Source organism: Protomyctophum parallelum, assembly GCF_964188405.1.
Source record: "Protomyctophum parallelum genome assembly, chromosome: 11".
In the NCBI taxonomy this organism is placed as follows: domain Eukaryota; kingdom Metazoa; phylum Chordata; class Actinopteri; order Myctophiformes; family Myctophidae; genus Protomyctophum; species Protomyctophum parallelum.
Window position 1 is genome coordinate 29,566,459 of NC_139707.1, and position 27,380 is coordinate 29,593,838.

A 27,380-nucleotide genomic window follows, 5' to 3' on the forward strand; every position below is an offset into this window, starting at 1 on the left:
AAAGTCTTACTTTGCATTTTCAACATTAGCAGTCCCCCCTCCCCTATTCTGCAGTGTTTGCGAACGCAGTGAGCACTAACTATGAGACCCTGCCGTTCATGTCTGTGTGTGTGTCTGTCCCGCTGTTACACCACCCGCCCGCCACCAGAGGGCGCAGCTGTATCACAAAACACACACACACGCACGCACTCACACACACACACACACACACACACACACACACACACACACACACACACACACACACACACACACACACACACACACACAACTTAACTTAAAAAAACTTAACTTAAAATGAAAAAGAAAAAACTTAACTTAAAAAAAACTTTTAAAACACTTAACTTCAAAAAACTTAACTTAAAAATAAAAACTTAAAAACTTAAAAAAACACAAAAAAACTTAACTTAAAAAAGTATGTAATTTATTCTAATTGTTGTTATTGCCATTTACGAGCTGCGTTCGCTTCCCGCGTTTGCGCGTCTTACTTGTTATTTAACTCATGATGATGGATCCATTTGTACACATTAGATTAGAAGTAGATTTCGACGTGGAATATAGCTTCTTCCGTATGCACAACTTGCAGCGGACAATAATGTCCATCTCGTCTTGATCACGGACATACTCAAAAAAATGTGAATACTTCCAAGTATTGAATGTTATAACGCTTTGTTGTGCCGGTGTTTCTGTCTCCTCCACCTCCTCCATTGTTAGTTTATTTACATCTCTTCTCTCTAACAGTGCAGTCTAACGAGTTACACACACTATTTTAGGTTGTTGTTCCGTGTTCCGGACGGTTTAAGGCCTGCCCTTCTGCATCCGATACTTCACACATAGGCCTACGTACCGACGAGTGTGCATCGTTTCCGTATCCGCTCTAGAGTCTAGATCTAGAGCGGATCAGCAGTCTGCAAAGCAACTCCACCCCAACCCAGTCTACCATTATAAATAAACACTCAAACCCACAGTTCCACCAAGGCTCGTGAAATAGTAATAATATTACTTTTGAAAAAAAGTAAATGTAATATTATTACTCAAAATGTGAAAGTAACTAGTTAAGTTACATATTACTGGAAAAAAGTAATAATATTACTGAAAGTAGTATATTACTTAAGTTACTTGCCAACACTGAGGTAGGTGTATACATGGCCAATTTCCGGAGTTGAAGAGAGCGTGTGTGTGTGTGTGTGTGTGTGTGTGTGTGTGTGTGTGTGTGTGTGTGAGTGTGTGTGTGTGTGAGTGTGTGAGTGTGTGTGTGTGTGTGTGTGTGTGTGTGTGTGTGTGTGTGTGTGTGTGTGTGTGTGTGTGTGTGTGTGTGTGTGTGTGTGTCCGCTAGCCGTCTGGGCTATAGGCACCATCTAACGAGGCATGCGCTGCTCGTACATTGCTATTTTCGTTTCACTTTAGTTGCCGGAGATGAGATGCACACAGATAGACATCTGCAGTCATTAAGACATGTGAATCCCTTGACTCCTTCAAAACCGCTCTCAAAGGGCACCTACGGATGGCTGCAATTCGAAACTGGCCTCTGTAAAATCTGAATCCCCCCCCCCCCCCACCCCATTTCCCCTCACTGTATATGTATCTTTTCCCTTTTTGCTTCCTATATGATGAATTCCTGTTCTGTTCTTTAGCTACATAGAAGTGTCTATTTGTATGTCTCTAAATGTTTTGATGAATTGAACAATGTGGACCCTGTTGTAAACAAGTGTAATGCTTAATTGGGTCGTCCACTCACAGTTAACAGTCTTTGTATTGAGTTTGTGCTTAAAATGTACTGTAAATTCTACAAACTGTTAATAAATATTTCAATCAATCAATCAATCAATGCAAAATCACACCAGCTTGCTTTATGTTCTGCTCGTCTGGAGGGTTGCATTTTCTAGGGCAGTACGTGCGCTTTTTCAAGACAAGGACCTGCGGCTGCCCAGAAGAGAAGATTTGTGTAAAAAAATTCTAATGTATACTCAAAATAATGAGAGTTGGGGGAGACAATTGCGGCGGCAATAGTTTTTTACCTATAACTGAATCGATCTGTGTACAACTTTGTATGCACACTCCTGTGTGGATACAAAGTGGCCCGTTTCGTACAAAATGCTGCAAATGTCCTGCTCATCCAGAATTCTATCCTGAGATGCTATGAGTGAACTGGCTCTGCATTTTCTCAACAAAATGAAGTAAATTGTTGCAAAAACACAAAACCATGTTTATATTACTCCTAAACATTTGGGGGTATTCCACCCTTCCTTGCATCACTACTTGTTGCTTATTTCGATAAATGCTAGTTATCAACTCAAGCCCTATACTTAGTCGTATGATGACTGATGAAAATAACAGATGTAAAAGCTACACAGTGATATCTACACACTTCGATACCTGCATCACTGTTGTATTCACACGTATTGTGTTTGTTCGTAGATTAACGCCCTATTTGATCATCCTGCAGCGTCACACAAAAGCATCAAAAGTAGCAGATCTGCAATAAAGCTCGAAACGCAGCACGGAGCAAAGCGTTTTGATCTTGTAGATCTGCTACAAAGTAATGGTTTTGGACCTCCACCCGACAGAGACAATATATTTCCAACCTGAACTATACAGACATATTTTCCATCTACAAATCAAACTCTTTCAGAATAGTGAATATAATATTACAGTCGCTGAAAAATAAATAGCAGATCTACATGTGCACAATCCGTTGTGAACTTGTTGTAGATCTGCTATTATAGAACTGCTACATTTGCGAAGAGATGTGGTGTAGCGGCGGGTAAATGAGCAGTGCCAACTTTGTTGTTTTAGTATACATAGAGGGTCTCTACAGTAAGTGGTTAAAACACTGAACGTTTTTACATTCTGCCAATTTGTTCAAACACTGTTTTGCTTTTGGATGGATATCCCATTTTGTTCTCTCTCCATGCTTTGTGGAGTGTCTCTGCTTTGCCCTGCTTTGAGCCAAGAGGCCTAGCTGTCACAACCAGTTATCAGGGGACAAATACTTCCTTTTGACTTTGAAATGCACTTTATTGAGCCTGGCTTTAGACACAACACATAAAGAGAAAAGTCCACTCTGAAGTTTCACAGTCTGTACAATTTACAATTTAAAAGAACAAAAAGCATGGCAATACATCACATACATATAAAGTAGTTATCATGAAACATGCATAAGCTAAGAAAGTAACAGTGGAATATCTATATAAGGAAACTATACATATAGCCTACTATACTATACTATACTATACTATACTATACTATACTATACTATACATACTATAAAGTGCTATGACCGAATAAAATGCAATTCTAGTGCTGATTTAGAAAACACAGGACATGATGTTAAGTCCAAAGTGCCTAGGGACTCTGCAAGGCACTTTGGACTTAACATGCATGTACATAACATGCTATAAGTCTGTATAAAATGCTATCTAAGTCTACATGGAATGCTATCTAAGGGGCTAGGGCAAGTGCTACAGGCCATGATGGAGTCTGAAAAGGTGGGTTTTCATACTACGGCAGAAGATTGGGAGTGAGGCTGCAGTTCTGATTGCAATGGGAAGTGCATTCCATAGTTTTGGAGGGAGAAGAGTTTGGGACGTGTGGAGTGTTGTCCCGGCATATGTCAGGCTGATTCTTGTGGACTTTTTGAATTTGTATTTTTTTGTTGTTTTTGCTCATTTGCCCTCCTGGTGGTGTCTGCTTTGAGGCAAATTCCACATACAAACTGTGTTCATTCTTGCAACATACTTTTGCTTACAGTCTATGGAATGGAATCTCTCTTACCAGTCCACACTCTATTTACATTTAAACCACAAAAAACCCTCTATAATTGGTAAACTAACACTTGGCTTCCGCCATGAAGATCACGGCATGAGGACTTGCCTGTTTGGAGGTAGTCCAACATGTAGCACTACCAACATGTAGCGCAAAAATCATACTCCCACATACATTATGAGTCAAATTGTATTTTTTTTTTAATTAAATAGATCTACAAGCTTCCAAGAAACAAAGATTGGGAATCACTTACTTTAGTTGATCGACGTTGGTTCTGGACTCTGTCCATTTGAGCTTGTAGATCTGCCATAACCTGGTTGCTATGTCTCTCTTTTTCAGAGTGGATATGGAACGCTGCCTCCTTCTACCAGGAGTCCTCCTACCTGCACTTCCCCACCCTGCAGGCTGAGCTGGGCTCTGACATCTCCTTCTACTTCAAGACCAGCTCCCCATCAGGAGTGTTCCTGGAGAACCTGGGCCTCAAGGACTTCATCAGAGTGGAGCTCAGCTGTGAGTACACATACAATCTGCAGCTGCATGTACGCATAATATGCTTACGTGTGTACAATCATATTATGATTGTTGAGGAGAACCGATTTACTATTAGACGTAACTCGAATTGCAGAAGTCGGTGGCACGGCTCTGTCGTCGAAACAGTTTTTTGCCTAACTTAATATTAGGGGCTGTAGTCCGTTCTGACCAAGTGGGCCGAGTGGTCCCCCACTGGGGGTCGATTGTGTTCCAGTCACCTGCATGGGTACAGGTGCTCAGAAGTGGCTCATAGTACTATTTTTTTATATCGGGTCCTTTCTGAAAGCACTGGTGTCTGGCGAGCGGCTGAAGCTCAAGTCCCAAATACCTTTAACAACTTAAACCAGGGGTCAACAACGTTAATATGTTTTATGTTTATGTTCAGACATTTTGATCGTTTGCCAAAAGCATGGAATTGTAGACAAACAACAACAACAACAACAACAAAATATTCTTTCGTTTTGGGTCTGAGAGGCTAAATGTCATCAAATGCTCGTCCGTGGCTCAAACGGTGAATCAATAACGGGCCTTGAAATGAAAAGGGTTGAAAACCACTGTCATGTCGTATGTACAAAACAAGCACAACAGTGCAGTGCCTGTCATTGTGTGATGGATGGCTCGGTCCCTTCACTGACTGTCATCTCTGTGGCCCCCTCAACCTTCCCCCAGCTCCCTCAGTGGTGACCTTCTCCTTTGATGTGGGGAACGGCCCGGTGATCCTGGCCATCAAGTCCCACTTGCCGCTGAACGACAGACAGTGGCACTACGTGAGGGCCGAGCGCAACGTGAAGGAGGCCTCGCTGCAGGTGGACCAGCTGCCCCTGCGCTTCCTGGACGCTCCGTCTGACGGACACCTCCGCCTGAGGCTCAACAGCCAGCTGTTTGTGGGTAGGTCCCTGACCTCTGGGTAGGTCCCTGACCTCTGGGTCGGACCCTGACCTCTGGGTCGGACCCTGACCTCTGGGTAGGACCCTGACCTCTGGGTAGGACCCTAACCTCTGGGTAGGTCCCTGACCTCTGGGTAGGACCCTGACCTCTGGGTCGGCCTCTGACCTCTGGGTAGGTCCCTGACCTCTGGGTAGGACCCTGACCTCTGGGTAGGACCCTGACCTCTGGGTCGGCCTCTGACCTCTGGGTAGGACCCTGACCTCTGGGTAGGTCCCTGACCTCTGGGTAGGACCCTGACCTCTGGGTAGGACCCTGACCTCTGGGGCCCTGTCCTGAAGGCCTGCAGTACACGCGCACGCACACACACACACACACACACACACACACACACACACACACACACACACACACACACACACACACACACAAGCACACACACACACACACACACACACACACACACACACACATACACACACACACACACACACACGTATTGTACACCCACATTCATGTTTGTATTGCTGTTCTTGTGAACGTTAGTTTGTTTTTGCCTTCATAGTATGGTACCATTTGTGTCTACTCTACTGTGTCTCAGAGGAGGGCTGAGGACGGAAACGTATACCTACCGTATACCTATCATCTATGGGGAATTCAAAATGACCAAACCTACCTACCGATGATGTTACTGGTAGGGCAGGTTCCTGAACACTCTAAATGACCAAACCTAACCCCAATTGAAATGTTATCACTAATTTCCTAATATCGTGTGAGGAGCAGCAAACCGGTCCTCACAATAATGCCTGTTTCATAAGTGTAGTAATACAAGTATCACACACAGACACACGCACGCACACATGAATGCACGTGCGCATGCGTGCGCACACGCTATATTTGCGAGGATATGCCTATTTTAGGACGGATGCCGCAACTGCAAGCTGAATAATAGCAGATCTACAAGCTCACAATGTGTTGCGCTCACAATGCAAATTTGCATGCAGTGCAAATTCTACTACACTTCTAGGGACATACATACAAGTATCACACGGATGCATGCACACATGTACAGTATGCGCACAAACACAATGCCACACTGCATGGCAGCTACTGCACTCACCCCCATGGGGTGATGGCAAGATTTACAGTTGCCTCAGATACACTGTGGGTCACAGTATGACTAATAATGCTATTAAATCTTTTTTCTTTTCTTTTTTTGTTCCATATTCATTTTTCATTATACAGTAACTTTCTGGTTATGCCAAAGAATTACACAGTTGAACAGGTTCAGATATATAAGCCCTGGCAGAGATGGAATCTTCGGGGGCCATAAATTCTGATTTGTCATTCTTGTGGCTCCGGCTGTTACTGCGGGCTGTAATGGCCTACCAAAGGTCATCCCCGTACTTTATCCTAATAGATATTCCACCATATTTGCATACTTAGTCTTAATGAGGCCTCACACACTCGAGTGCTCTCCCAGAGTCGCCCTATAGATGCTTACCGGAATTAAATGAAGGCCCTTGTCGTAAATCCTCATCAGCCTCTCTGGGAATTATGATTATAAAGTAGTAATAGTTGGTGGAGTAGAGGGCGGTAACGGGCGTTATGGGTGACTAATGGCCAGTTCCTGTGAGGCAAGAGAGGTAGTGTTTTCTTTCAAAAATAGCAGATCTACAAGCTCGCAGATTGTTTATTTTCTAATAGACAAAGCTTAAGATAGGGCTTCACTGGCTATCAACCACCTGCAGTCTAAATGGACCCTCAATGGTCTGTAATGGCCAAGCTACACTAGGCTTTTCAGTGCGTGTTTGCGCGCACACGCAAGCCCTGCATACGCACACTTAAAATAGGACTGGATCTATAAGTGAGTGTGCGCGTTTGAGCGTATACATGTAAACGTGTGCTGAAAAGCCTGGTATAGCTCGGCCGTAACTCTGAGGGTGACACATGCATTGGTTATCTCTTGAACCCCAGTTTGCAATGTAAATGAACGCAGTGTTAATTTTATTCTGATAGTTTAACTCTCAGAGTTACCGACCCTTAAGGGTCCCTGCCTGGACCTGACGTTGAGAAACAGTGGCTTAATTGGTATGTATGTTTGTGGGTTTTGTATTACTAATCTAACTAAAGTTTTCAAATAATTGTAGTGGAGTAAAAAGTACAAATGGACATACTCAAGTAAAGTAAAATTACCTTATAATTGTACTTAAAGCGGTATTATGTATCTTTATTTGTTTTAAAAACTAAATGTTATTTTGTCAAATATGTATGGTAGAGTATTGGTTATATTTGGTCTCTCCCTGCTCTTCTATATTGAAACATTTCAACCATGTGTCTATTATATTCTGGTTTGACACAAATTGTGTTACATTTCTTCCCAGAGCAGGCAGACTCCATTAGTTCAGTTGTTCAAAGAAATTAGAGAAACGGCTGAATGGCACTTACACCCGCCTTCTAATGAGAGCGCAAAATCTCTCTTGGAAGAGCCACTCATCGACTTCTCTAATATACATCAACCTTCCCCGTTTTTCTTTACTAGCCAGATCTTCCTTTTTCTCTGGAATCCTGCCTCAAAGTAGACCAGAGGTACAGTACAAACTGTCGTTCCCTGATCATCGCTATGGACACATGCGTCAGTAAGCAGGAACTGGGGATGGCAATGAAGGACCGGGAAGTCTGGCATGGCATTGTGAAATCCATGATCTCGAGTTTCTCGACTGTGGTCGAAAAAGGATGATGATGAGTTCAGTGGTAAAAACTTTCAGCACTTGCGCAGCAAATCCCTGGGTCCAACTCCGGGGTAGAGCAGGAGTGCTACATTGTGCAGCTTTAACCCATTAAAACCGGGAAAGCATCTAGCTGTGTCATCTTAGATTTTAGCTGTATGGCACATGATTGGCAGATATACAGAATTAAGAATTATTGAGCTTAAGAATGAACCAGCGATGGTATTAAAAATTGCCAAAACTAAATCCATTGTATTTGGGAGTACACTCTTGCTAATGCCACTGCACTTGATTTACTTGTAGATGGGATATCAGTTGAGCAGGTAACTAAGGTCAAATTACTGCGAGTGAAGCTACAGTAGATAATTTATTGTCTTGGTCTGATCAGATTGATCATATCGTTTCGAAGATGGGAAGGGGCATCTTCTGTTATGAATGTCTTATCACACTTGGACTATTGCCCTGTTATTTGGCCAAGTGCTGCTGAGAAACATTTAAAGAAACTCAGAACAGAGCAGCCCAAGTGGTTAATTGTTCTTTCCGTACCAATGTGGGTGAGATGCATAGACAATTATCATGGTTAACCGTAGAGGTGAAATTACAATATATACAGGTTTCTGTCATGAACATTACACTCTATATTACAATATATACAGGTTTCTGTCATGAACATTACACTCGTCAAGTGAGCTCAGGACATCTGGTGGTGGCAAACCACAACTAGTATGAAGAGAACTGTTCTACATGGAGATTTTTCAGCTTGGAAATATGCTCCCTTTAAATCTGAGAAAAAATTACTTAAACATAAATTGATGAGTCCTTTATAGTTTTTATAGAAGTTTTCTTATTGTATTTATTTTATTTTTTGTGTAAACACTATTTGTTACTATTGGTCGTTTTAGCTGATAACTATATCTTCTCTGTTTTAAATTTCAATTATCTGTTTTTATTGTATACATTTTTGTGTGGACCCCAGGAAGACTAGCGACCACTTTGTGGAAGCTAATGGGGATCCGAATAAAGAATAAAGAATATACAAGCAAGTCACGAGTCACTTCGTGCTGCGCTATGAGCTTGTCAGTCTGCTATTTTTAAAACAAATGAGAACATCTGTGCAAATCTTTCAATACCTACATACCTTCAGGCCTACATTATCTTTATAATATTTTGAGATGGGTTAGGGTTACCTAACCCTTATTTTGGGGGTCCATTACATTAAAGGTCTAATGGTTAAGTGAAGTACTTGAGTGAATGCACTTTCTCTTTCCCAGGGGGAATGGCATCCAGGCAGAGAGGCTTCCTAGGCTGCATCAGAACTGTGACCATCTCTGTCTCTCCCTCTGTCTCTCTCTCTCTCTCTCTCTCCCCCCCCCCCCCCCCCAGGGGGAACGGCGTCCAGGCAGAGAGGCTTCCTCGGCTGCATCAGAACTCTGACCATCGGCGGCGTGACCTTTAACCTGGAGGAGCGCGCCAAGATGACCCCCGGAGTGAGCTCTGGTTGCCCTGGTTACTGCAGCGGCTCCAGCAGCCTGTGTTACAACAGAGGGAGGTGCCTGGAGAAGAACAGCGGATACGTCTGTGACTGCTCCCAGTCTGCCTACGGGGGACCCTCCTGTAAAGAAGGTGGGATGATGGATGACTGAGCAGATCTACAAGATGTACAATGCATCATATCTATATATATATATATATATATTGTGGGAGGTCGGGTGGGAATCAGGACTCAGAGTGCAGTATCAGGGGTTAGACACACGTGGCACCCCCTTGTTTTATTTCAGATAAGGTCAAACAAACGTCAGTTTCACATCAGAATTCATCAGACAACATTCTTTCTTGAAGTCCGGTCTCCTTGGATTGGATCGTCACTGCAGGGGATGAGAGGGGTGTTAGCAAGCGGTCAGAGCACAAGGTAAGTATAGGGTTGGGGCCTGAGACTCCGGTCTAGGCTATCTACCAACTAGACTTTTCTATAACTTTCTTCTTCTTCTTTTCCAGGGTCCAGAGGGTGCCAGGAGGCTCCCCCCGGAGGTAGGTACGGTGTTAGGTAGTCTTCTCTATCCACAGGGCACAGAAGAGTACTTTTGAGTAAAAGTACTCAGATACATTTGGGCGAGTAATCATAGTAAAAGTACTTGGTTCGGGACCGGGTGAGTATGTAACCTAGGGCCCCTTAGGCTCCGCCACCAGGTAGGTACACAAGCATTTATACTCTGATTTCTCTCTATATACTGGGGTTGCCGTAGAGGTACGTCAAAGGCAGCCAGTGGGTTAACAGAAAAGAGCACTATATTTCTAATCACAGTCTCTGTCTTCTTTCACCGGAGTAAGGCGGGGCTCTCGCCAACTTAAAGTCTTTTAAAGGTTTAACTGAACACAAACGGCCTGTCTTCGTTCACAGGGTTAAGGTGACACTTTAACTAGAATATGCTTTCTTCGATAAACATCAACAAGGTCTTCTTCTTTCACAGTCTTCAGGGTTAACGTGACACAGTTAACTATATGTCTTCTCTTCAGTAAACATCAACAAGGTGCTTTTCTTCATTCACAATTCTTCTTATTATCCTTAGCTTCTCAAGTGTCTGTAAGTGCCTCTTCTTAGCCAAACGTGTGATAGTGAGAGAATAGTTGTCTTACTGTGACCTTAACGTGCGGTGGACTGCCGGTTGATACGAGGATCCCGTCTTCTGCTACTCGTCCCCGAACCGAGCCAGGAGGGTTTCCAGGTATGTGCGGCTTTCCAGGCGACACTTATTTACGGGGGGCACACACTCCTGTGTGTGCTTTCAGCCCCACTCCTACAAGCCTGATGAAGCGGAATACAAGACAGATTTGAGTGGCGGTACAAACAATCAAACAGTACGTTTAGTTCGTGTTGCTGGATCCATTAGTGAGAGAAGTGTGGACTTACCATCCAGAGCCAAGTTGTCGGCATACGCTGCGCGAGCGTCTTGGAGTGAACCAGCGAGTGACACTGCTAAGTGTGAGTGTCGTTTATAAAGGGCGCGGCTGACAGATTGCGGCTGTCGTTGATTGCTAATACGGGCGGCGGCCGGATTAGGCGCAGCTGGTTTAGGATTGCTCTGGGGTAGTAGACGGCGTCTATGACACGTCCGTGGGCGGAGCGCGTCGGCGCGGCCGGCGTTTGTCTGGTTGCCATAGGAACGCGCCCCTTATTCTGGTGGTACTGTGGCGAGACTACACAATATATATATATATATACAGTATATACACACATATGCCCTGAGAGAAGACAGTGGGCAGGGGGAAAAGGGTACTGTAGGTCGACTTAGTGTCGTCATGCGAGGCCTTGAGGGCCCGGGCCTATTTAATCCATTAATAAAATGTGCCCATCGTCAGCAAGCGCCTCTAGGCTGTAGAGCAATGCGATCAGTTTTCATAGCACCAATTTGACGGAGATTATCAATCTCTGTCTCGGGCACATGACCGTGCACTTGAACTTGACGGTGATTTACGTCATGGGCCCCCGATGGTGTTAAATGGTAGAAGAACAGTAGCTATAGGTGTATGCCTGTTTCCTGTCTGCCCACGCCAGACCCTCGTGCAAAGAAGGTGGGTGACTACGACACAAACACACACACACATGGAAAAGGTTATACCCGTAGACCCACAGCACAACAAAGGTTATACCCTTAGACACACAGCACAACAAAGGTTATACCCTTAGACGCACAGCACAACAAAGGTTATACCCTTAGACCCACAGCACAACAAAGGTTATACCCTTAGACCCACAGCACAACAAAGGTTATACGGTTTATACCCTTAGACGCACAGCACAACAAAGGTTATACCCTTAGACCCACAGCACAACAAAGGTTATACGGTTTATACCCTTAGACGCACAGCACAACAAAGGTTATACCCTTAGACGCACAGCACAACAAAGGTTATACCCTTAGACGCACAGCACAACAAAGGTTATACCCTTAGACGCACAGCACAACAAAGGTTATACCCGTAGACCCACAGCACAACAAAGTGAAAGTTCCCTAGACATGCATGTGAGTGATCAAATCCCAGTAAATCAGACGTACTTGGATCGGAACAGCCCGTTTGGCAACACCAACCTTGTCACATTCAAACATACTCAGACCAGCCCGTTTGGCAACACCAATGTCACATCCTTCCCTCTCCTCGGCACTACTTGTCTAACTACATGCTTCCCATGTTGACGGTGAAGTTCAGTAGCCATATTCTCTCTCTCTCTCCATAGCCTTGTACTTATATGAAGCACAGTATTTGCACCTGAATAAAATGTCCTTGATGTATTCACTTCAAATTGAATGCTGTCCCTGCATTTCTATTTAAATCTTTTCGCTGTAAGCCCCATTTCTGTAGCGAGCAACATAAAAGTCAACAATCCCCATCTTCAAGCGAGTACATATAGTGTTGCTTTCGGCCAAGAAACCTCTTATCTCCATATTCTAACATTTTGTATTTTTTCGTTATCGTATATACTTTTTTTTTTTAAATATATATTTTTATCCCACGATTTTGTAACCCATTTTTCACCTCTGTGTCAATCATCTAATGAGATCCTGGGCTCTACACACCCTCCACCAACCAAGTCCCCATATATGGGGGTCAAGGGGAGAGCAACGGACTTGAACTCATGCTTCCTTCATGCCTGAGTGTCCAAGTTGCTCCTTTACAGCCGACAGGGGGGAGTTTCCCTGGTTGGACGTAGCGCGTGGAAGGAACACGTTATTCCAACCAGTTCCTTTCCCCTCCATCAGGCGCCCCGGCTGGCCAGGGGGAGGCAGTTTAGTGACCAGGATTACTGCATGTTTTTTGTGAGAGTACCTACCCTAGGGGACACGGGGAGAACATGCAATCTCCACACAGAAAGGCCCTTTCGCCAACCCCGCCTTCGGGTGTGGGCACTGATGACGCGGAGGAGGAAACACGCCGCCAGCAGCCACATCGTCCCGAGCGGGAATCGAACCCAGGACCTTCTAGCTGTGAGGCGACAGCACTACCAACTGTGCCACCGTACAGTGTCACACATTTGAGATTGTTGATCTGATACTTTTGCGTCGCTGTTGGGCAGAAACCTTTTATATATCTCTTTCGTTCTTTCGTCATTTTAAAATTTCGTCGTAAAAAGAGTGTCGTGCTAAAGCAGTGACAAAAAACGATCTACAAGCTCACAACGTGCTGCGTGAGCTTATAGATGTACTATTTTCACTATATCACAAAGAAATTTCATCCCATTTTGTGAAAGGTTCTCCTGGACATACAAGGTTGTCAAATTACAGATAAATCTTCACCCTGTTCCGTCTATGTTGAGGGCTTTTTCTATGTATATTTTTTCTCCCTCTCCGTCTGTTTGTGCGCATGTGGGCGAGATGTTCTCACACTCTCTCTCCCACATAGAAGTCATGACTTGTTACGAAACTCTGTACGGAAATCTTTCCGGAACGCTCCGCTCCAAGCCCGGGCGCGTATAATTATTCAATATATTCAAGTGAATACATTTTAGGACCGAGACGAATGAACAGGGGAAGTGTTGTGCTCGCCTGCCTCGCGTTAGCTAGGTGCTGCTCTAATATGCCAGCTAGCTCCGCGGAACGGAGGTGTCAGGATAATTGATATTCCAACGGCTGTATGCCAGTCGACGGGCCTCCAGTGTTGGAGCAGATCAAAGTTGAGAGAGAGAGAGAGAGAGAGAGAGAGAGAGAGAGAGAGAGAGAGAGAGAGGAGAGAGAGAGAGAGAGAGAGAGAGAGAGAGAGAGAGAGAGAGAGAGAGAGAGAGAGAGAGAGAGAGAGAGAGAGGATGACAGGTTTTAGCTGCATGGTCTGCTGCCTCTGGCTTGTCTGAGAGGGGGATCAAACACTCACCCGTAATATATGTATATGTATTATAGCACAATATCACAAAACATCACATTCAATTTATTTTTTCTGTTTTTTGTATTCATTTATGTATTTTTTTTTTAAATTCGAATCATACATTTATTTGAGCCATGTATGATAAAGACATTTTACATTTCGGGAAGCCGACACATTTTAAAGCCGTGTTTCCAAAACAGTGGGTCGGGATCCACGTTCATTTCCTACATAATAAAATAAAATATATTATTTCAGAAGTTTAAATGAAAAATCAGAAGGCAATTTTAGAATTTGCCTCAGTCCTAAATGGGTTAACCATGTTTAGATTAATTGAAAACACCCATCCTTTGTTATGGTGAGTGGTGACTGATATTGTCCTAATGTGTGAGTGGGCCATGCTTTTTCAATTACCCTTTTCATTTATTTTTTAGTGTGGTTGCTGTAGTAACACACTATCGTTCGAGGTCAGAGAACTTAAAGTAAACCTGGTTTGGTTTTGGCCCTTTTGATGTCCCAAAAATTGATGTCTGCAATATGTAATATAAATGGCAAGACAGAATTAATCAAGAACAACTTTCTACTATAAACCCATGCATTGGGTGGTGCAAATGGCTCCCCACCTGAAGAAGAACGAATACATGAAGAGGAGGATTTTCCCAGCGGATTCCTCACAGATTTCCCAGCGGATTCCTCGCAGCTCGCTTCAATGCAACCACACTTGCAATTTCCCAGAATTGCACCTTTATAGCTTATTTGTTTAATTTATTTATAAAAAGTGTGTTGTTTGTTTCCCTAGAAGCACTAATCTATGGCCCTAATTTATCAATGGATTGTAATTCGAGCGTGGATTTTGGCGTACGCCCACCAACGTGGCATTTATCAAGTGGTCCTATACAGCTGATCCCAGCGTATTTTTGGTCGGAGCGTCCACCCGTCATTTAAATAACACGCCCTTAAAATATTCTCGATATTATTTACGACATAAACAACTGGAATATGACCAAACGTGTGGAAATCCAATAAGACAAGAGTTTCCCCCTCGCTGCCTATCATGTCCGTGCACACACGCACGCACAGCGTACCGCACCCCACACTGGAAAGAAACAGCAGTGTTTGGAAGTGTGCAGTGCCAGTGCACGTTAAAGCAGTCATGTAGGCGAACCCCCTTGAGCCGGACTGCTGTGAGTGATGCCACGTTAATGAGAGATAGCCTGGCAAGGCAGTCATAATCAACGTTTATGGAGTGATTGATGAATGAATGCATACAGTAGTTATATGGATGAAGGCTGGTGTGTGCTGGGTGGATGTCAATGAAAATATTTAAACAGTGGCGCCCGCAGGTCCCGACTCATTTATCTGGATAACTGTTAAAGCACTTATTTAAATGGCTGAAAGTATTAAGCCCCTAACGCCTATACCCATTGCAAATAGACAAGCTATATGCTTGTCATTGTCACTTGGAAATAAAATAGGCATGCACGTCCATTTATACCAAAATCTAAATGCTATATTATCATAGGGATTATTTATAGGTGTCTGATGTCACACTTCGCTCCCGTGTTCAAAATCATCTCGCACATAATTGTGCTTGCATAATTATGTTTTAACATAGCCAGTAAAACATTAAGCATCTAAACTTGTAACATTGTAAATATGTTATATTGTTTTTAATTGCGCGATTTTAATATACTACCAATTTCATATGACACAGCGTTGATGTACGCCTTTCCAAAATATATTTTCTCACATGTATTATTTATTAGTTTTATACGTAGCTATACATGTTTGGAGTGAATACATGTTTAGATGCCTGTCAGCTGGTCAGACAATGCTGCTCTGCTTGTATATGGCCGAAAAACGGGTACAGACAAAGCATACAACAGCCGACCAAATGTGAGATTTGGCGTGGCGTATGTCAAAGTTCAAAGTGATGCTGGAAGGATAAATGAAGAAAATGGTGGTGATTTTGCCATACGGTACACCCATTTTTGGGTGTAAATCACATTGATGAATGTGATTTTGTGATAAATTAATAAATGCTTTTAATGTATGTGGTCTCTCTCTCTCTCGCTCTCTCTCTCTCTCTCTCTCTCTCTCTCCATGGCCATCTCACGTATCAGAAAGCCAATGTCTGTCTGGGGTGCTCACACAAGCCAGAGTACAAATTGAAATGACCCCAAACATGTTTGAAAGTGAAATATCCCCTCAAGGCTTTCCTTCCGTCTCCTTTTCCTAACCTCGAACTGTATGAACTGACAACAACACAGGGAAAAGAAAAAGAGAAAAAATAAAGGCTATAATAATGCCATTTTCCCTCCTCTTTCTGCCTTTTTTCCCTGCTCTGTGTGCCGCAGAGGTGTCTGTGTCCTTCGACAGAGAGTCCTCGGTGACCTACACCTTCCAGGAGCCCTTCTCGGTCATGCAGAACAGAAGCTCTCAGGCCTCCAGTGTGTCCAGAGAGAGCAGCAGAGCCAGAGAGAACGTGGCCTTCAGTTTCCTCACCTCCCAGAGTCCTGCCATGCTGCTGACTGTCAGCACCTTCAGCCAGCAGTACATCGCTGTCATCCTGGCCAGGAACGGTATGCTAATACAGTAGATACTTTTTAATGAGTGTTAAATTACTTTATATTCTGATAGTAGTCGTTGCTATAGAGAGTTTGTTCAGTAACAGACAATGCATTTTAATGTCGGTATACCAATTTTATCCAATCAGGAGAGAGAGCTCAGACAGGATACAGATTAAACAAGTGGAATTGGAAGTGCTGAAACAAAGACACGAGCAGAAAAAATTGGAACTGGAACACTATTAGAAATGAAGCTGATGAATGCGTACGCTCTCCTGAAAATGTATTTTTCTTTTTATCAAAGAGCTGGAGAGACATGGAGACTATACAGTATGAGAATATAGAGCTTATTTTTTCTTTTTTTTTCCAATAAACGGGTGGGTCACGTATAGGGATGGGTATCGTTAGGAGACCGGTACCGATTCCGGTTCCGCTTATCGATTCCGGTTCTTAACGGTTCCCTATTTCGGTTCCAAAATGGTATAAAATAACTTAAATAAGAGGTCAAATGTTTATTTAACAAAAAAGCTCAATGTCAATTTGAGTATATATATAATGTACAATGAATAGTGTAACATCCTCTCCTTTATTGAGCCATTTGTGGATAATATAGTGATTATTTTAAATATAATATATATATTCTGTATTTACCCAGGGCAATAGTGTTGTAGGCTACTTCTCTTACTACTAACTACTGACAATGACAAATAAAAGCATGTCTGAGATCTGAGAGCAACACACACACACACACACACACACACACACACAAATTAGCATCGCTAATGGAGGGGGGCATCTCCAGCCGATAGGTGAGAACGGCTTTGCCGACGTGCGAATGGTGGGATCATTGAAAACAAAGGCGGCTTGCAGAAATGTGCATGCTGCCAGAGTAGGCTATCATTTGTTGTTTTTCTTGTTTTTTCGCCACCTCTCTTCGACAGTTCGACTGCAAGCTCTAAAGTTAATTAGAGTTTAATTTAAATAATTTAGAGTCTAAACTAATTGAGCCTCTAGGAGTCTGGACCCTACGCCGTGATCACACACACAGACACACACACACACACACACACACACACACACACACACGCATCCGAGGTGGGTTGATGTTGATTCAATGCTGTGCAGCGCACATGCATGATCATGCAGTGAGGCAACTCAGGCAGCAGGGCACAAGACTCCTGTCCCCTCTCTTAAAAGTTTCCTCCCATAAACTTCACTTGAAAATTACGTTTAAGAAACTTTAATAATGATGTTGCGTCAATGCTTCTCTGCACCGCACGTCTCTCTGTCTCTACACTCCTCGACAACTCCATGCAGAGAAATAGCCCCGCCTCTGCAAGCCACAAGCCCACAACGCGTCGCTGATGCAACGCGGTGTAGGCTTGTAGATCAGCTCTGTTCCCTGCGCTTCTATTAAAAGGGTAGAAAATAAATAAATAGCGTGTGACCGCGTGTCTGTGAGAACCGATAGAGAGAACCGAAATTGAATTATTGTAATGGGTACCCGGTACCCAGGCACGTTCGGTTCGGTACATACTTGGTCCCGAGTTTCGGGACCCACCCCTAGTCACGTAGGACATCACACGGCGGTGGTGGCTCAGGGGTAGAGTGCCTGGATGGTAACCGTAAGGTTGCCAGTTCGAACCCGGGCTCCCCCAGAGTTACTGTCGAAGTGTCCTTGAGCAAGACACTGAACCCCTAATTGCTCCCGTGCTAGTTGGTGCCTTGCATGGTTTCCGCTGCCATCGGTGTATGAATGGGTGAATGTAATGCACAATCTCTGTAAAGCGCCTTGGATAAAGGTGCTATATAAATGCACCATTTACCATTTACCATTTACCACAGTACATATCGTAATTGTTACAAGTAATTCGTTACATTTCTTATTATTAATTTTCACAGTGTAACCGTGTAACGGGTCTTACAGTTCCAGGAGAGTAAAGGAACCCTCTTTGAGTAGTTTCAGAATGTCTTAGTTTGTTCGTTTCCAGTTATAGGTTTCATGATAATCACACATCGGTAGGATAAAACAATAAAGTAAAATAAAGAATTACATAAAAAATAAAATAAAATACGAAACAAAATGTAGGGTAAACAAAGGATAAAGCAAAAACATGAGCGCAACATATACAATTATGACATCATTAGTGACAGAAAAATGACAGTGTTCACCTCTTATTCATTCATACAAAAACCCTTTATGAAATATCTATTCCCATGTATAATATCCATTTCAGCCAGTATCTGTAAAACTTCTCCGTACTTATCCTAACGGTGAAAGTAAGTTCCTCCATTTCGTATATGTTTCGTACAATTGTCCACTCTCCTTTCTTAGGTGGGCTTTTATCCAGCCACTTCTTGATTATTGCTTTTTTTGCTGCCACTAGCAGTATTTTAAGAAGGTATTTGTCTGGGGTATTAAGGTCCTCTGGTATGTTACACAGATAGACACTTGTAAATTCAAATTCAATCTCGAAACCCATTATTGCGTTAATGTCTGATACTATTTCTAGACAGAATTGTTGTATTTTTGGGCAGTCCCAGAATACGTGGAAGTGGTCAGCCATTGCATTATTACATTTCCTCCAACAGTACCCAGGGGGCAAACCACCCTTTTTTTTTAGGAAACCTGCATTTGCCATGACCTCAAAGGTTGTCCACCAGAAATAGTATCTATGACCCCGTAGGATCACAACCTATATGGACAACCCGGTCAATTTTTTGCTGGAAGTCCAATATGGCCGCCGCAATATTGGCCCCTATTACCGGTAGTTATAATGGGGGGTGAATAGGGCAAAATTTTAAACCAAAACCAAAATCCACGAAACTTCTCAGGTTGATCAATGATATAAATATGAACATATTTTGTATTGAAGGTTTCCATGAAATTCAATATGGCCGCCACAATATGGCCGCCACAATATTAGCACCCAGAAAATAGGTTTGGCTCTAACTTCTGAACCAGATGAGCTAGAAACGCAAAATCAGTGTCTATTTCATGTTTTCTGACCATGAGAGACTCAATGGAATACCTATTTTTATTATTGGGTGTGTCTGGACCCTTATTGTGCATATTTACAAGATGGTGGCTACCCGAAATAGTGCTTTACCATGATTTCTACCATGATTGTTGACTGTTTTGAATATCGTCACCTTATTAAACTAATTGCCTAAGTCATTTTTTGCCAAATTGCTTTTTTGGCCTAAATCACCACCTGGTGATGCTGGCCACCTCTGGTAAAATCACCAGAGCCCTAATGTAAAAGGCCTTCCTGTTACACCCTATTAAAACAATGGCCTATGTCAAGAGGGAGACTTAGGCCATATTATTTTGCCTAAGTCATAATAAAATGTGACTTAGGCCATTTTAACACACCTTTCAAAATGGGAGTGAATGGGACTGAATGGGAGGTGCTGTTACTATGGGACTGATAGAATGGGAGTGAATGGGACTGAATGGGAGTGAAAGGGAGGTACTGTTACTATGGGACTGATACTATGGGAGTGCATGGGAGGTACTGTTACTATGGGACTGATACTATGGGAGTGAATGGGAGTGAAAGGGAGGTACTGTTACTATGGGTAACAGTACCCGGCCAGGAGACAACCCACAGAGCCTAGTCCCTCCATGTGCCAGAAGTGTACCTCCCAGCCTTGGCAGAGTAGTTCTGGAGTAGTTCCAACAGATTGTGTGCCCCTGGTTTTTCCCTAGTGGGACTGATTGAGGGTAGCTACTGGGACGTAAGTCGGGACTTGATCACTCCCGGCTGGGTCGCCTAAGTGATGGGTATGATGTTGAGAGATCCAAAACACCATTGACCTCAGGATACATCACTGAGGATACGTCCCAGGTGCATCCATGCGATGTTTTTTAGTTATAGTTCTTCTATTTATATAGTGACTCATAGGAATAGACTATGTGACAACCAGGTATAGTCTGGTGACACCGGAGAGGCGGGTGACAGCCGGAATGAAGACGGCACACGGGTGAGCAGTATGGGTTAGTGCCCCAGCCTGTGTCCTCTGTGAGGATGAAGTCCAACAACCCTCGGTGAGGCCTTTGGGAGGGCCATGCAAGCAGCAAGCGGAACCGCAGCACCATGACCCTGCGGAACCATTGCCCAATGCCCACCACTCCTGAATAAACTGTCTGGTGCTGGGACTCTGATGCAACGCACAGGTCCTCGCTCTACTCCTGGTGAGAGCAGGAGTGGACCTGGTGAGACGTAGGAGGGGCCCGACCAGGAGACAACCCACAGAGCCTAGTCCCTCCATGTGCCAGAAGTGTACCTCCCAGCCCTGGCAGAGTAGTTCTGGAGTAGTTCCAACGGATTGTGTGCCGCTGGTTTTTCCCTAGTGGGACTGATTGAGGGTATAGCTACTGGGACGTAAGTCGGGACTTGATCAACCCCGGCTGGGTCGCCTGAGTGAGGGGTATGATGTTGAGAGACCCGGAACCCCGTTGACCTCAGGATACATCACTGAGGATACGTCCCAGGTGCATCCATGCAACGTTTTTTAGTTATGGGACTGATACTATGGGAGTGCATGGGACTGAATGGGAGTGAATGGGAGGTACTGTATGGGACTGATACTATGGGACTGAATGGGAGTGAAAGGGAGGTACTGTTAATATACAGTATGACTGATACTATGGGAGTGAATGGGAGTTACTGATACTATGGGACTGAATGGGAGTGAAAGGGAGGTACTGTTACTATGGGACTGATACTATGGGAGTGCATGGGAGTGAATGGGAGGTATTGTTACTATGAGACTGATACTATGGGAGTGAATGGGAGGGAATGTAACTGAATGGGAGGTACTGTTACTATGGGATTGACACGATGGGAGTGAATGGGACTGAATGGGAGTGAATGGGGTGTACTGTTATTATGTGACTGAATGGGAGTGAATAAAAGTGAATGGGAGTGAATGGGGGAGTGAATGGGACTGAATCGGAGTGAATGGGAGGTACTGTTACTATGGGACTGTCACTCCCATTCACTCCCATTCAGAGTGAAAGGGAGTGAATGGTATAGGTACTGTTACTATGGGACTGTCACTCCCATTCACTCCCATTCAGAGTGAATGGGACTGAATGGGAGTGAGGGAGTGAATGGGAGGTACTGTTACTATGGGACTGTCACTCCCATTCAGTCCCATTCAATCTCATAGTATCAGTCCCATAGTAAAGTAATCTCTAAGATACATTGTTTTGGTCTCTGATTTTATCTGAAATCATTCCTACAACTCTACATAGGATCTGAGGGGAAATGACAATATGCAAGGTCAAATATATATGTCCCTTCTGTGTCATAAATCTTAGCCAATGGATTAGCTTGTGTTTGCTAAAACAGTCAACAATCATGGTAGAAATCATGGTAAAGCACTATTTCGGGTAGCCACCATCTTGTAAATATGCACAATAAGGGTCCAGACACACCCAATAATGAAAATGGGTATTCCATTGAGTCTCTCATGGTCAGAAAACATGAAATAGACACTGAGTTTGCGTTTCTAGCTCATCTGGTTCAGAAGTTAGAGCCAAACCTATTTTCTGGGTGCTAATATTGTGGCGGCCATATTGTGGCGGCCATATTGAAATTCATGGAAACTTTCAATACAAAAAATGTTCATATTTATATCATTGATCAACCTGAGAAGTTTCGTGGATTTTGGTTTTGGTTTAAAATTTTGCCCTATTCACCCCCCATTATAACTAATAGGGGCCAATATTGCGGCGGCCATATTGGACTTCCAGCAAAAAAATTACCGGGTTGTCCATATAGGTTGTGATCCTACAGGGTCATAGATACTATTTCTGGTGGACAACCTTTGAGGTCATGGCAAATGCAGGTCAACCCCCTTTGCCCCCTGGGTACAGTTCCCTGCTAGAGAATATAGAGCTTTAACCAAAAATATTATTTACAGTAATGCACGTCTCAGTTAAGGTAGGGCATAGGCTAAGTACTGGGAGCGTATGGTAGGTGTGGCGCCTCACCTCAGCAATCTACAGCGTCTCCCACGGGTCTGGCACATTGCAGCGCCCTTGTTGCTCGGCTGCACAATAAGCCAATCCGACCTACTTACCTAAAGGAGCATTTTTGCCCTTTTTTCATCATAATTTCCATATACAGTATGGGCCCTCACTAATGTTATAGTGCTATTTCTCTAGAGACTTTCAGTCTACTCTGAACTCACTCTGTGTCATTGGTGGTCATTCCAAACAAGATTTCAATGTTTATTTTATTATTAGTGTCGTTGCCCTAACAGGGCAACCAGACTATAGTAATTGTCAAGCTTTATTCTTTTTTTCCTCTTTCTAGAGTAACCTCAAACTTTGGCACACTACATATGTCAAATCGACCGGCTTCATCGGGCTTCATGCTTGCTTTTGGCTAAGAGAAATGTTGTAGTTTGATTGATATAAATTTATTTGTGCATAAAATGTCCTCATTGACTTGAATAGGAAAATGCGAAAATTCACATTCAAGTCTTTTTCTCTAATTACAAAAATTAATTAACATATCATTAAATCGGTCTGCTTTATGGTGGCGCTATAACAGCCCACTTTATGAGGGTGACGTGACCCTTGGCCCATTGGCTAGCAAAATGAGTGGGAGGGGCCTATTATTAGCAATTGAGGCAACCACACTTTGTAATTTTCTAGTTTAATTGATTATTGATGCAAGAACAATTTATATTCCACAGTGCTAACTTTTTAGAAGGAGAAAGGATGTATTTTCGATTAAGTTATAGAATCCCACCCAGATGATGTCATTCAGTCATTGGTAGTCAGGTTTCTGAACTGTCCACAGCCCACTAATGAGACACAGAGCAAGTACACGGAAATGATGCCATCCTATTAGTGAGGACCAATTATATGAAGATTATGGTTGTAAATGGATGTCTCTTTAACCCACTTAACTCTGAAAGTGTACAAATGGAACCAAAGGGACCACTTATGGGTTAGAATGGGGTGGCTCAGGGGTAGAGTGACTGGATGGGGACCGCAAAGTTCCCAATTCGAACCAGGGCTCCCCTAGAGTTAGTGTCGAAGTATCCTTGAGCAAGACTATGAACCCCTAATTGCTCCAAATGTGCAGGTTGGTGCCTTTAATGGTTTCCTCCGGCATCGGTGTGTGAATGTAATGCATAATTTATTAATTTCTGTAAAACGCCTTGGTTAAACGTGCTACAGTATATAAATGCACCATTTACCATTTAGAATAACACTGATTATTTCTTAGGGTAGATGTTTTTCTCCAAAATGTTTTATCCCAGAGATTTAAATGAAAAAGGAAGTCTTACCCAAGCAGATGAGCGGTATTTGTATTTTATCTCAGAGATTTAAAACTAAAATGATCGCATGAGGTCAAACAGATCTAACTGACATGGTGTGGTTGCATTGTGGGTGTTTCTCTTTTCCAGGGAGTCTACAGATCTGGTATCGGCTCCACGTGGACAGAAGGCCGGACGTGTTCAACCACGCCCCCAGCAGCCTGGCAGACGGACGGCTCCACCGTGTCAGAATCCACCGAGAGGGAAGAGACGTGTACGTTCAGGTGAGCGCCACCACTGACATTTTTAATGTTATCAAAAATAAATGTCAAGTGAGCTTGTAGATGTGCTATTTTCAAAATATTTACAGTATACTATTTCAAAAATTGGACATTCTGCATAAAGATTACTTTCTACTTTTGGTAAGTCAGGGGCTCAGGGGTTCTCAAACATTTTTGGTCCAGATACGGACTTGGAGGGGAGCATTATATTTCGTCATCCTTGCAACACCCTTAAGCATACTTACAACCTTACATTTAGATGCCATTGGAACTATTTGTATTAAAAACGTTTCATTCAAAGTCATTCATCCCATTTCATAGTCATAAACAGAAACCACTAGTACGGGGCTATTCAACTACCGTTAAATGGTTCAGGGGGCCACATATATTGTCAGAAACCCAAGGGGCCGTGCATGACGAGTCTGTTTCATTTATATCCAAAAGCCCTTGATTATGATGGAATATGATAAGGATTACTGTGATTATGGAAAGCTCACAATTCATATCACACACATGTGAGTACTTATTCCATCACTAACAGCAATAATGGAGCAGTATAAAATTGAAGCTGATGGATCCAGTACAGTAATGACATTCCTGGAGATTGAGGCATGCATGTTTTGTGCTATCATGCATATAGCACATACCACATATCTCTCTCTCACACACACACACACACACACACACACACACACACACACACACACACACACACACACACACACACACACACACACACACACACACACACACACACACACCCACACACTTCAAATATTTATGTATGTCCAGTGTCCACATAAACAAAAGTACAATAAACAATGTCTTGTACAAAGGACATAAACACTGCCAGTACAGTCAGACAATTGGAAAACAGCCAGTTACATAGTGCAAAGTGCATTGTTGACACATGACACGCGCATGCACACACACACACACACACACACACACACACACACACACACACACACACACACACACACACACACACACACACACGCACACGCATTACACAATTATAGATCCAGCAATTATTTACAATATAGATGGATAGATTGCTTTATTTTTGTGTCATGCACCAAAGGTGCCCAGCCCACATGGACTTATAGGACACAACATAAGTCATTGCATAGGTGACATTTTACTAAAAAAATTATAATAATAATTTTCAATTTGTTCCAAGTCGGTACCAAACCTGTTTCAGCTAATGATATAAGGTACCAGAATGTATCTGTTTATATAGCTACTGTAATGTAAGATACAAGAATGTATCTGCACAAATTGATCTTTGACTTTTGAACTTGTACAGTAGCTAGTAGATGTTCTACTAATCCTTTTTTCCCACCACTGCATGTTTGTAAGCCAGGTGTCCCGGGCTGGGGCGGCCGAGAAGAAGGATGCCTTCCAAAGTGTTCTTCACAGCCTCTAGTCTCAACAGAGTGTTTTCATTGTCGTCCATCTAGATTGACAAGGACACGGACCTCCGGTACAGCCTGTCATCCGACGCAGAGTTAATCTCAATCAAATCGCTGACTTTGGGGAAAGTCACAGGTGAGCCACGGACAGGCATGAGAAGGAGGAGGACATTTTTGGTTGATGTGCCTGGAGATGATGAAATGACGTATAGCTGCGTTCAAGGCCCCTCCCTGCTTGTAATGGTGAAAATAAAACAGGGGCCATGGCTTTGATAAAGAGGCTACCTTTGTAATCCATTACCGCTGAATGCTATATAGCTGGGGGAAAGAGGCACATAAACGTCCTTAGATATCATAAAACGCAATGTCAAATTAGAAGGTAATGAATTTGTCTAGTAGACATTAGGCCCAGTGTCTCATGTCATGTAAAGCCTTATTTACACTCTCTGTGACACGCTGTGACTGTGAGCTTGAAGATCAACTATTTTCCCATGTTTGATTGATTGATTGATTGAATACTTAATTGAATATAGATTGATTGAATACAAAAATGTTCTTTAATGGCCTTTGTCGTCTTCTCTTGCCTCGCAGTTCCACCTTCAGCATCCTTCTCCCTATTTACCCTCATCGCTCCTCTGCATGCATGTGAAAACCGTCTCAACCTCACTAAGGCCCTCATTTATCATTTATCGTGTACGCCAAAATATGGGTGCACGCCGAAATTACCGCAATTTTCGGCATTTACCATTTCCGCCAAAGCTTGAAATTGAACTTGTGCCAAGACAAAAATTGTATAGTATAGTGCAGTGCTGCAGCTGTGGAGAGTCCCAATGTGGGTAGCCTACTGTAGCCTAATCTACAGCAGGCCGATGTCTTTCTAGAGTTACGGTATGTGCAATCTCCTCCTCGTTTAATAAACCCGACGCGTCGCTCGAATGCCAAATGTACCGTGCCAGCGCAGGTGGGAACCGCATCGGAGATAGGTAGGCTACCCAGCCAGCCCACCACCACCACCAGTGCCAGCCACATGAGGCTACGGTTTTGGCTGCATATTCATATAATGACAGTTGACAGCCCAGCCACTGCAGCGACTGGCGACTGCGAGGCAATCTAAATAGACTGTCGAACATGCATGGTCAGTTGGTCACGGTGTCACGGACGGACCACAGTGATATAGAGAGACAGACAGACAGGAGGAGCACCTATGCAAAACAGCAGCGTGTGTGTGCCTATATTTGTTATTTAATTCATGGTTCACAGGTTCAGGTTTTCGTTCACTAATATATCTTGTTGTATATTAAATTAATAAAAATACTTTAATAATTTAATATACAACTAACAACACACAGTGACAGTTGCTTGCAAATTGCGATATGTGCATGCGTGCGTGCGGGGGGGGGGGGTGAGGCGGGCAGCAAGGGAAGCGAAGCGAGAGGAGAAACAGACTTTATTTAATTCATGCAGGTTTATTTATTTAAGATACAACAAGTTGCAAGTTGCGTGTGCGTGCGTGCGTGCGTCTGTGTATGAGAGAGGGGGCAGCAAGGCAAGCGAGGGAAACTTTTTTTTTCCTGTAACCATGGTTTCAGGGTCGTATTGCAGTTGTTCATGTCGCAAAAACGAGGGCGAGGCTTGATTTCATAGGGCGTGCCAGATAGATTTCAGCCGTCACATTTACTAACGTCAGAACGAAATTAAGGAAGGATCAGCTGTTTGCGATCACTTTATAAATGTCGTGGCGACGTGGGTGTACTACGAAACCTACACTCGAATTTGGGGCAGATTTTACACTCAATTGATAAATGAGGGCCTAAAACTCTTGTTTTAGCCCCAAACGCGACACAAGCAAGCATTCTCAATTAAGTTTAACTTAGGCTTGAATGCTTTTGCCAAGGAAATTGCTTCTGCCGTCATCTTACTCGGATTCTGTTGTCGAACATATTGTAAATGCACCGCAAATTTAGACTGGAGTGTTTCAGACGCAGCATGATCACTTTACCCATTAATCTGGAAGCTAAATGAAACTCTTAAGTGAATCATGCCTCATCTGTTGAACACAAACGCACAATAGCT

General features: G+C 43.3%; 1 protein-coding gene across 1 annotated transcript in view; it reads left to right on the forward strand.

Moving 5' to 3' along the window:
• The window catches only part of LOC310867379 (contactin-associated protein-like 5), a gene marked incomplete at its 5' end in the record, with an annotated part of 161,094 nt that overhangs the window by 126,772 nt on the left and 6,942 nt on the right, over positions 1-27,380 (forward strand). The window contains 6 exons of the mRNA XM_083777412.1: positions 4,105-4,275; positions 4,966-5,184; positions 9,294-9,533; positions 16,118-16,342; positions 23,762-23,895; positions 25,356-25,443. Coding sequence (XP_083633538.1) covers positions 4,105-4,275; positions 4,966-5,184; positions 9,294-9,533; positions 16,118-16,342; positions 23,762-23,895; positions 25,356-25,443 — 1,077 coding nt within the window. The remainder of the gene's footprint in view (positions 1-4,104; positions 4,276-4,965; positions 5,185-9,293; positions 9,534-16,117; positions 16,343-23,761; positions 23,896-25,355; positions 25,444-27,380) is intronic.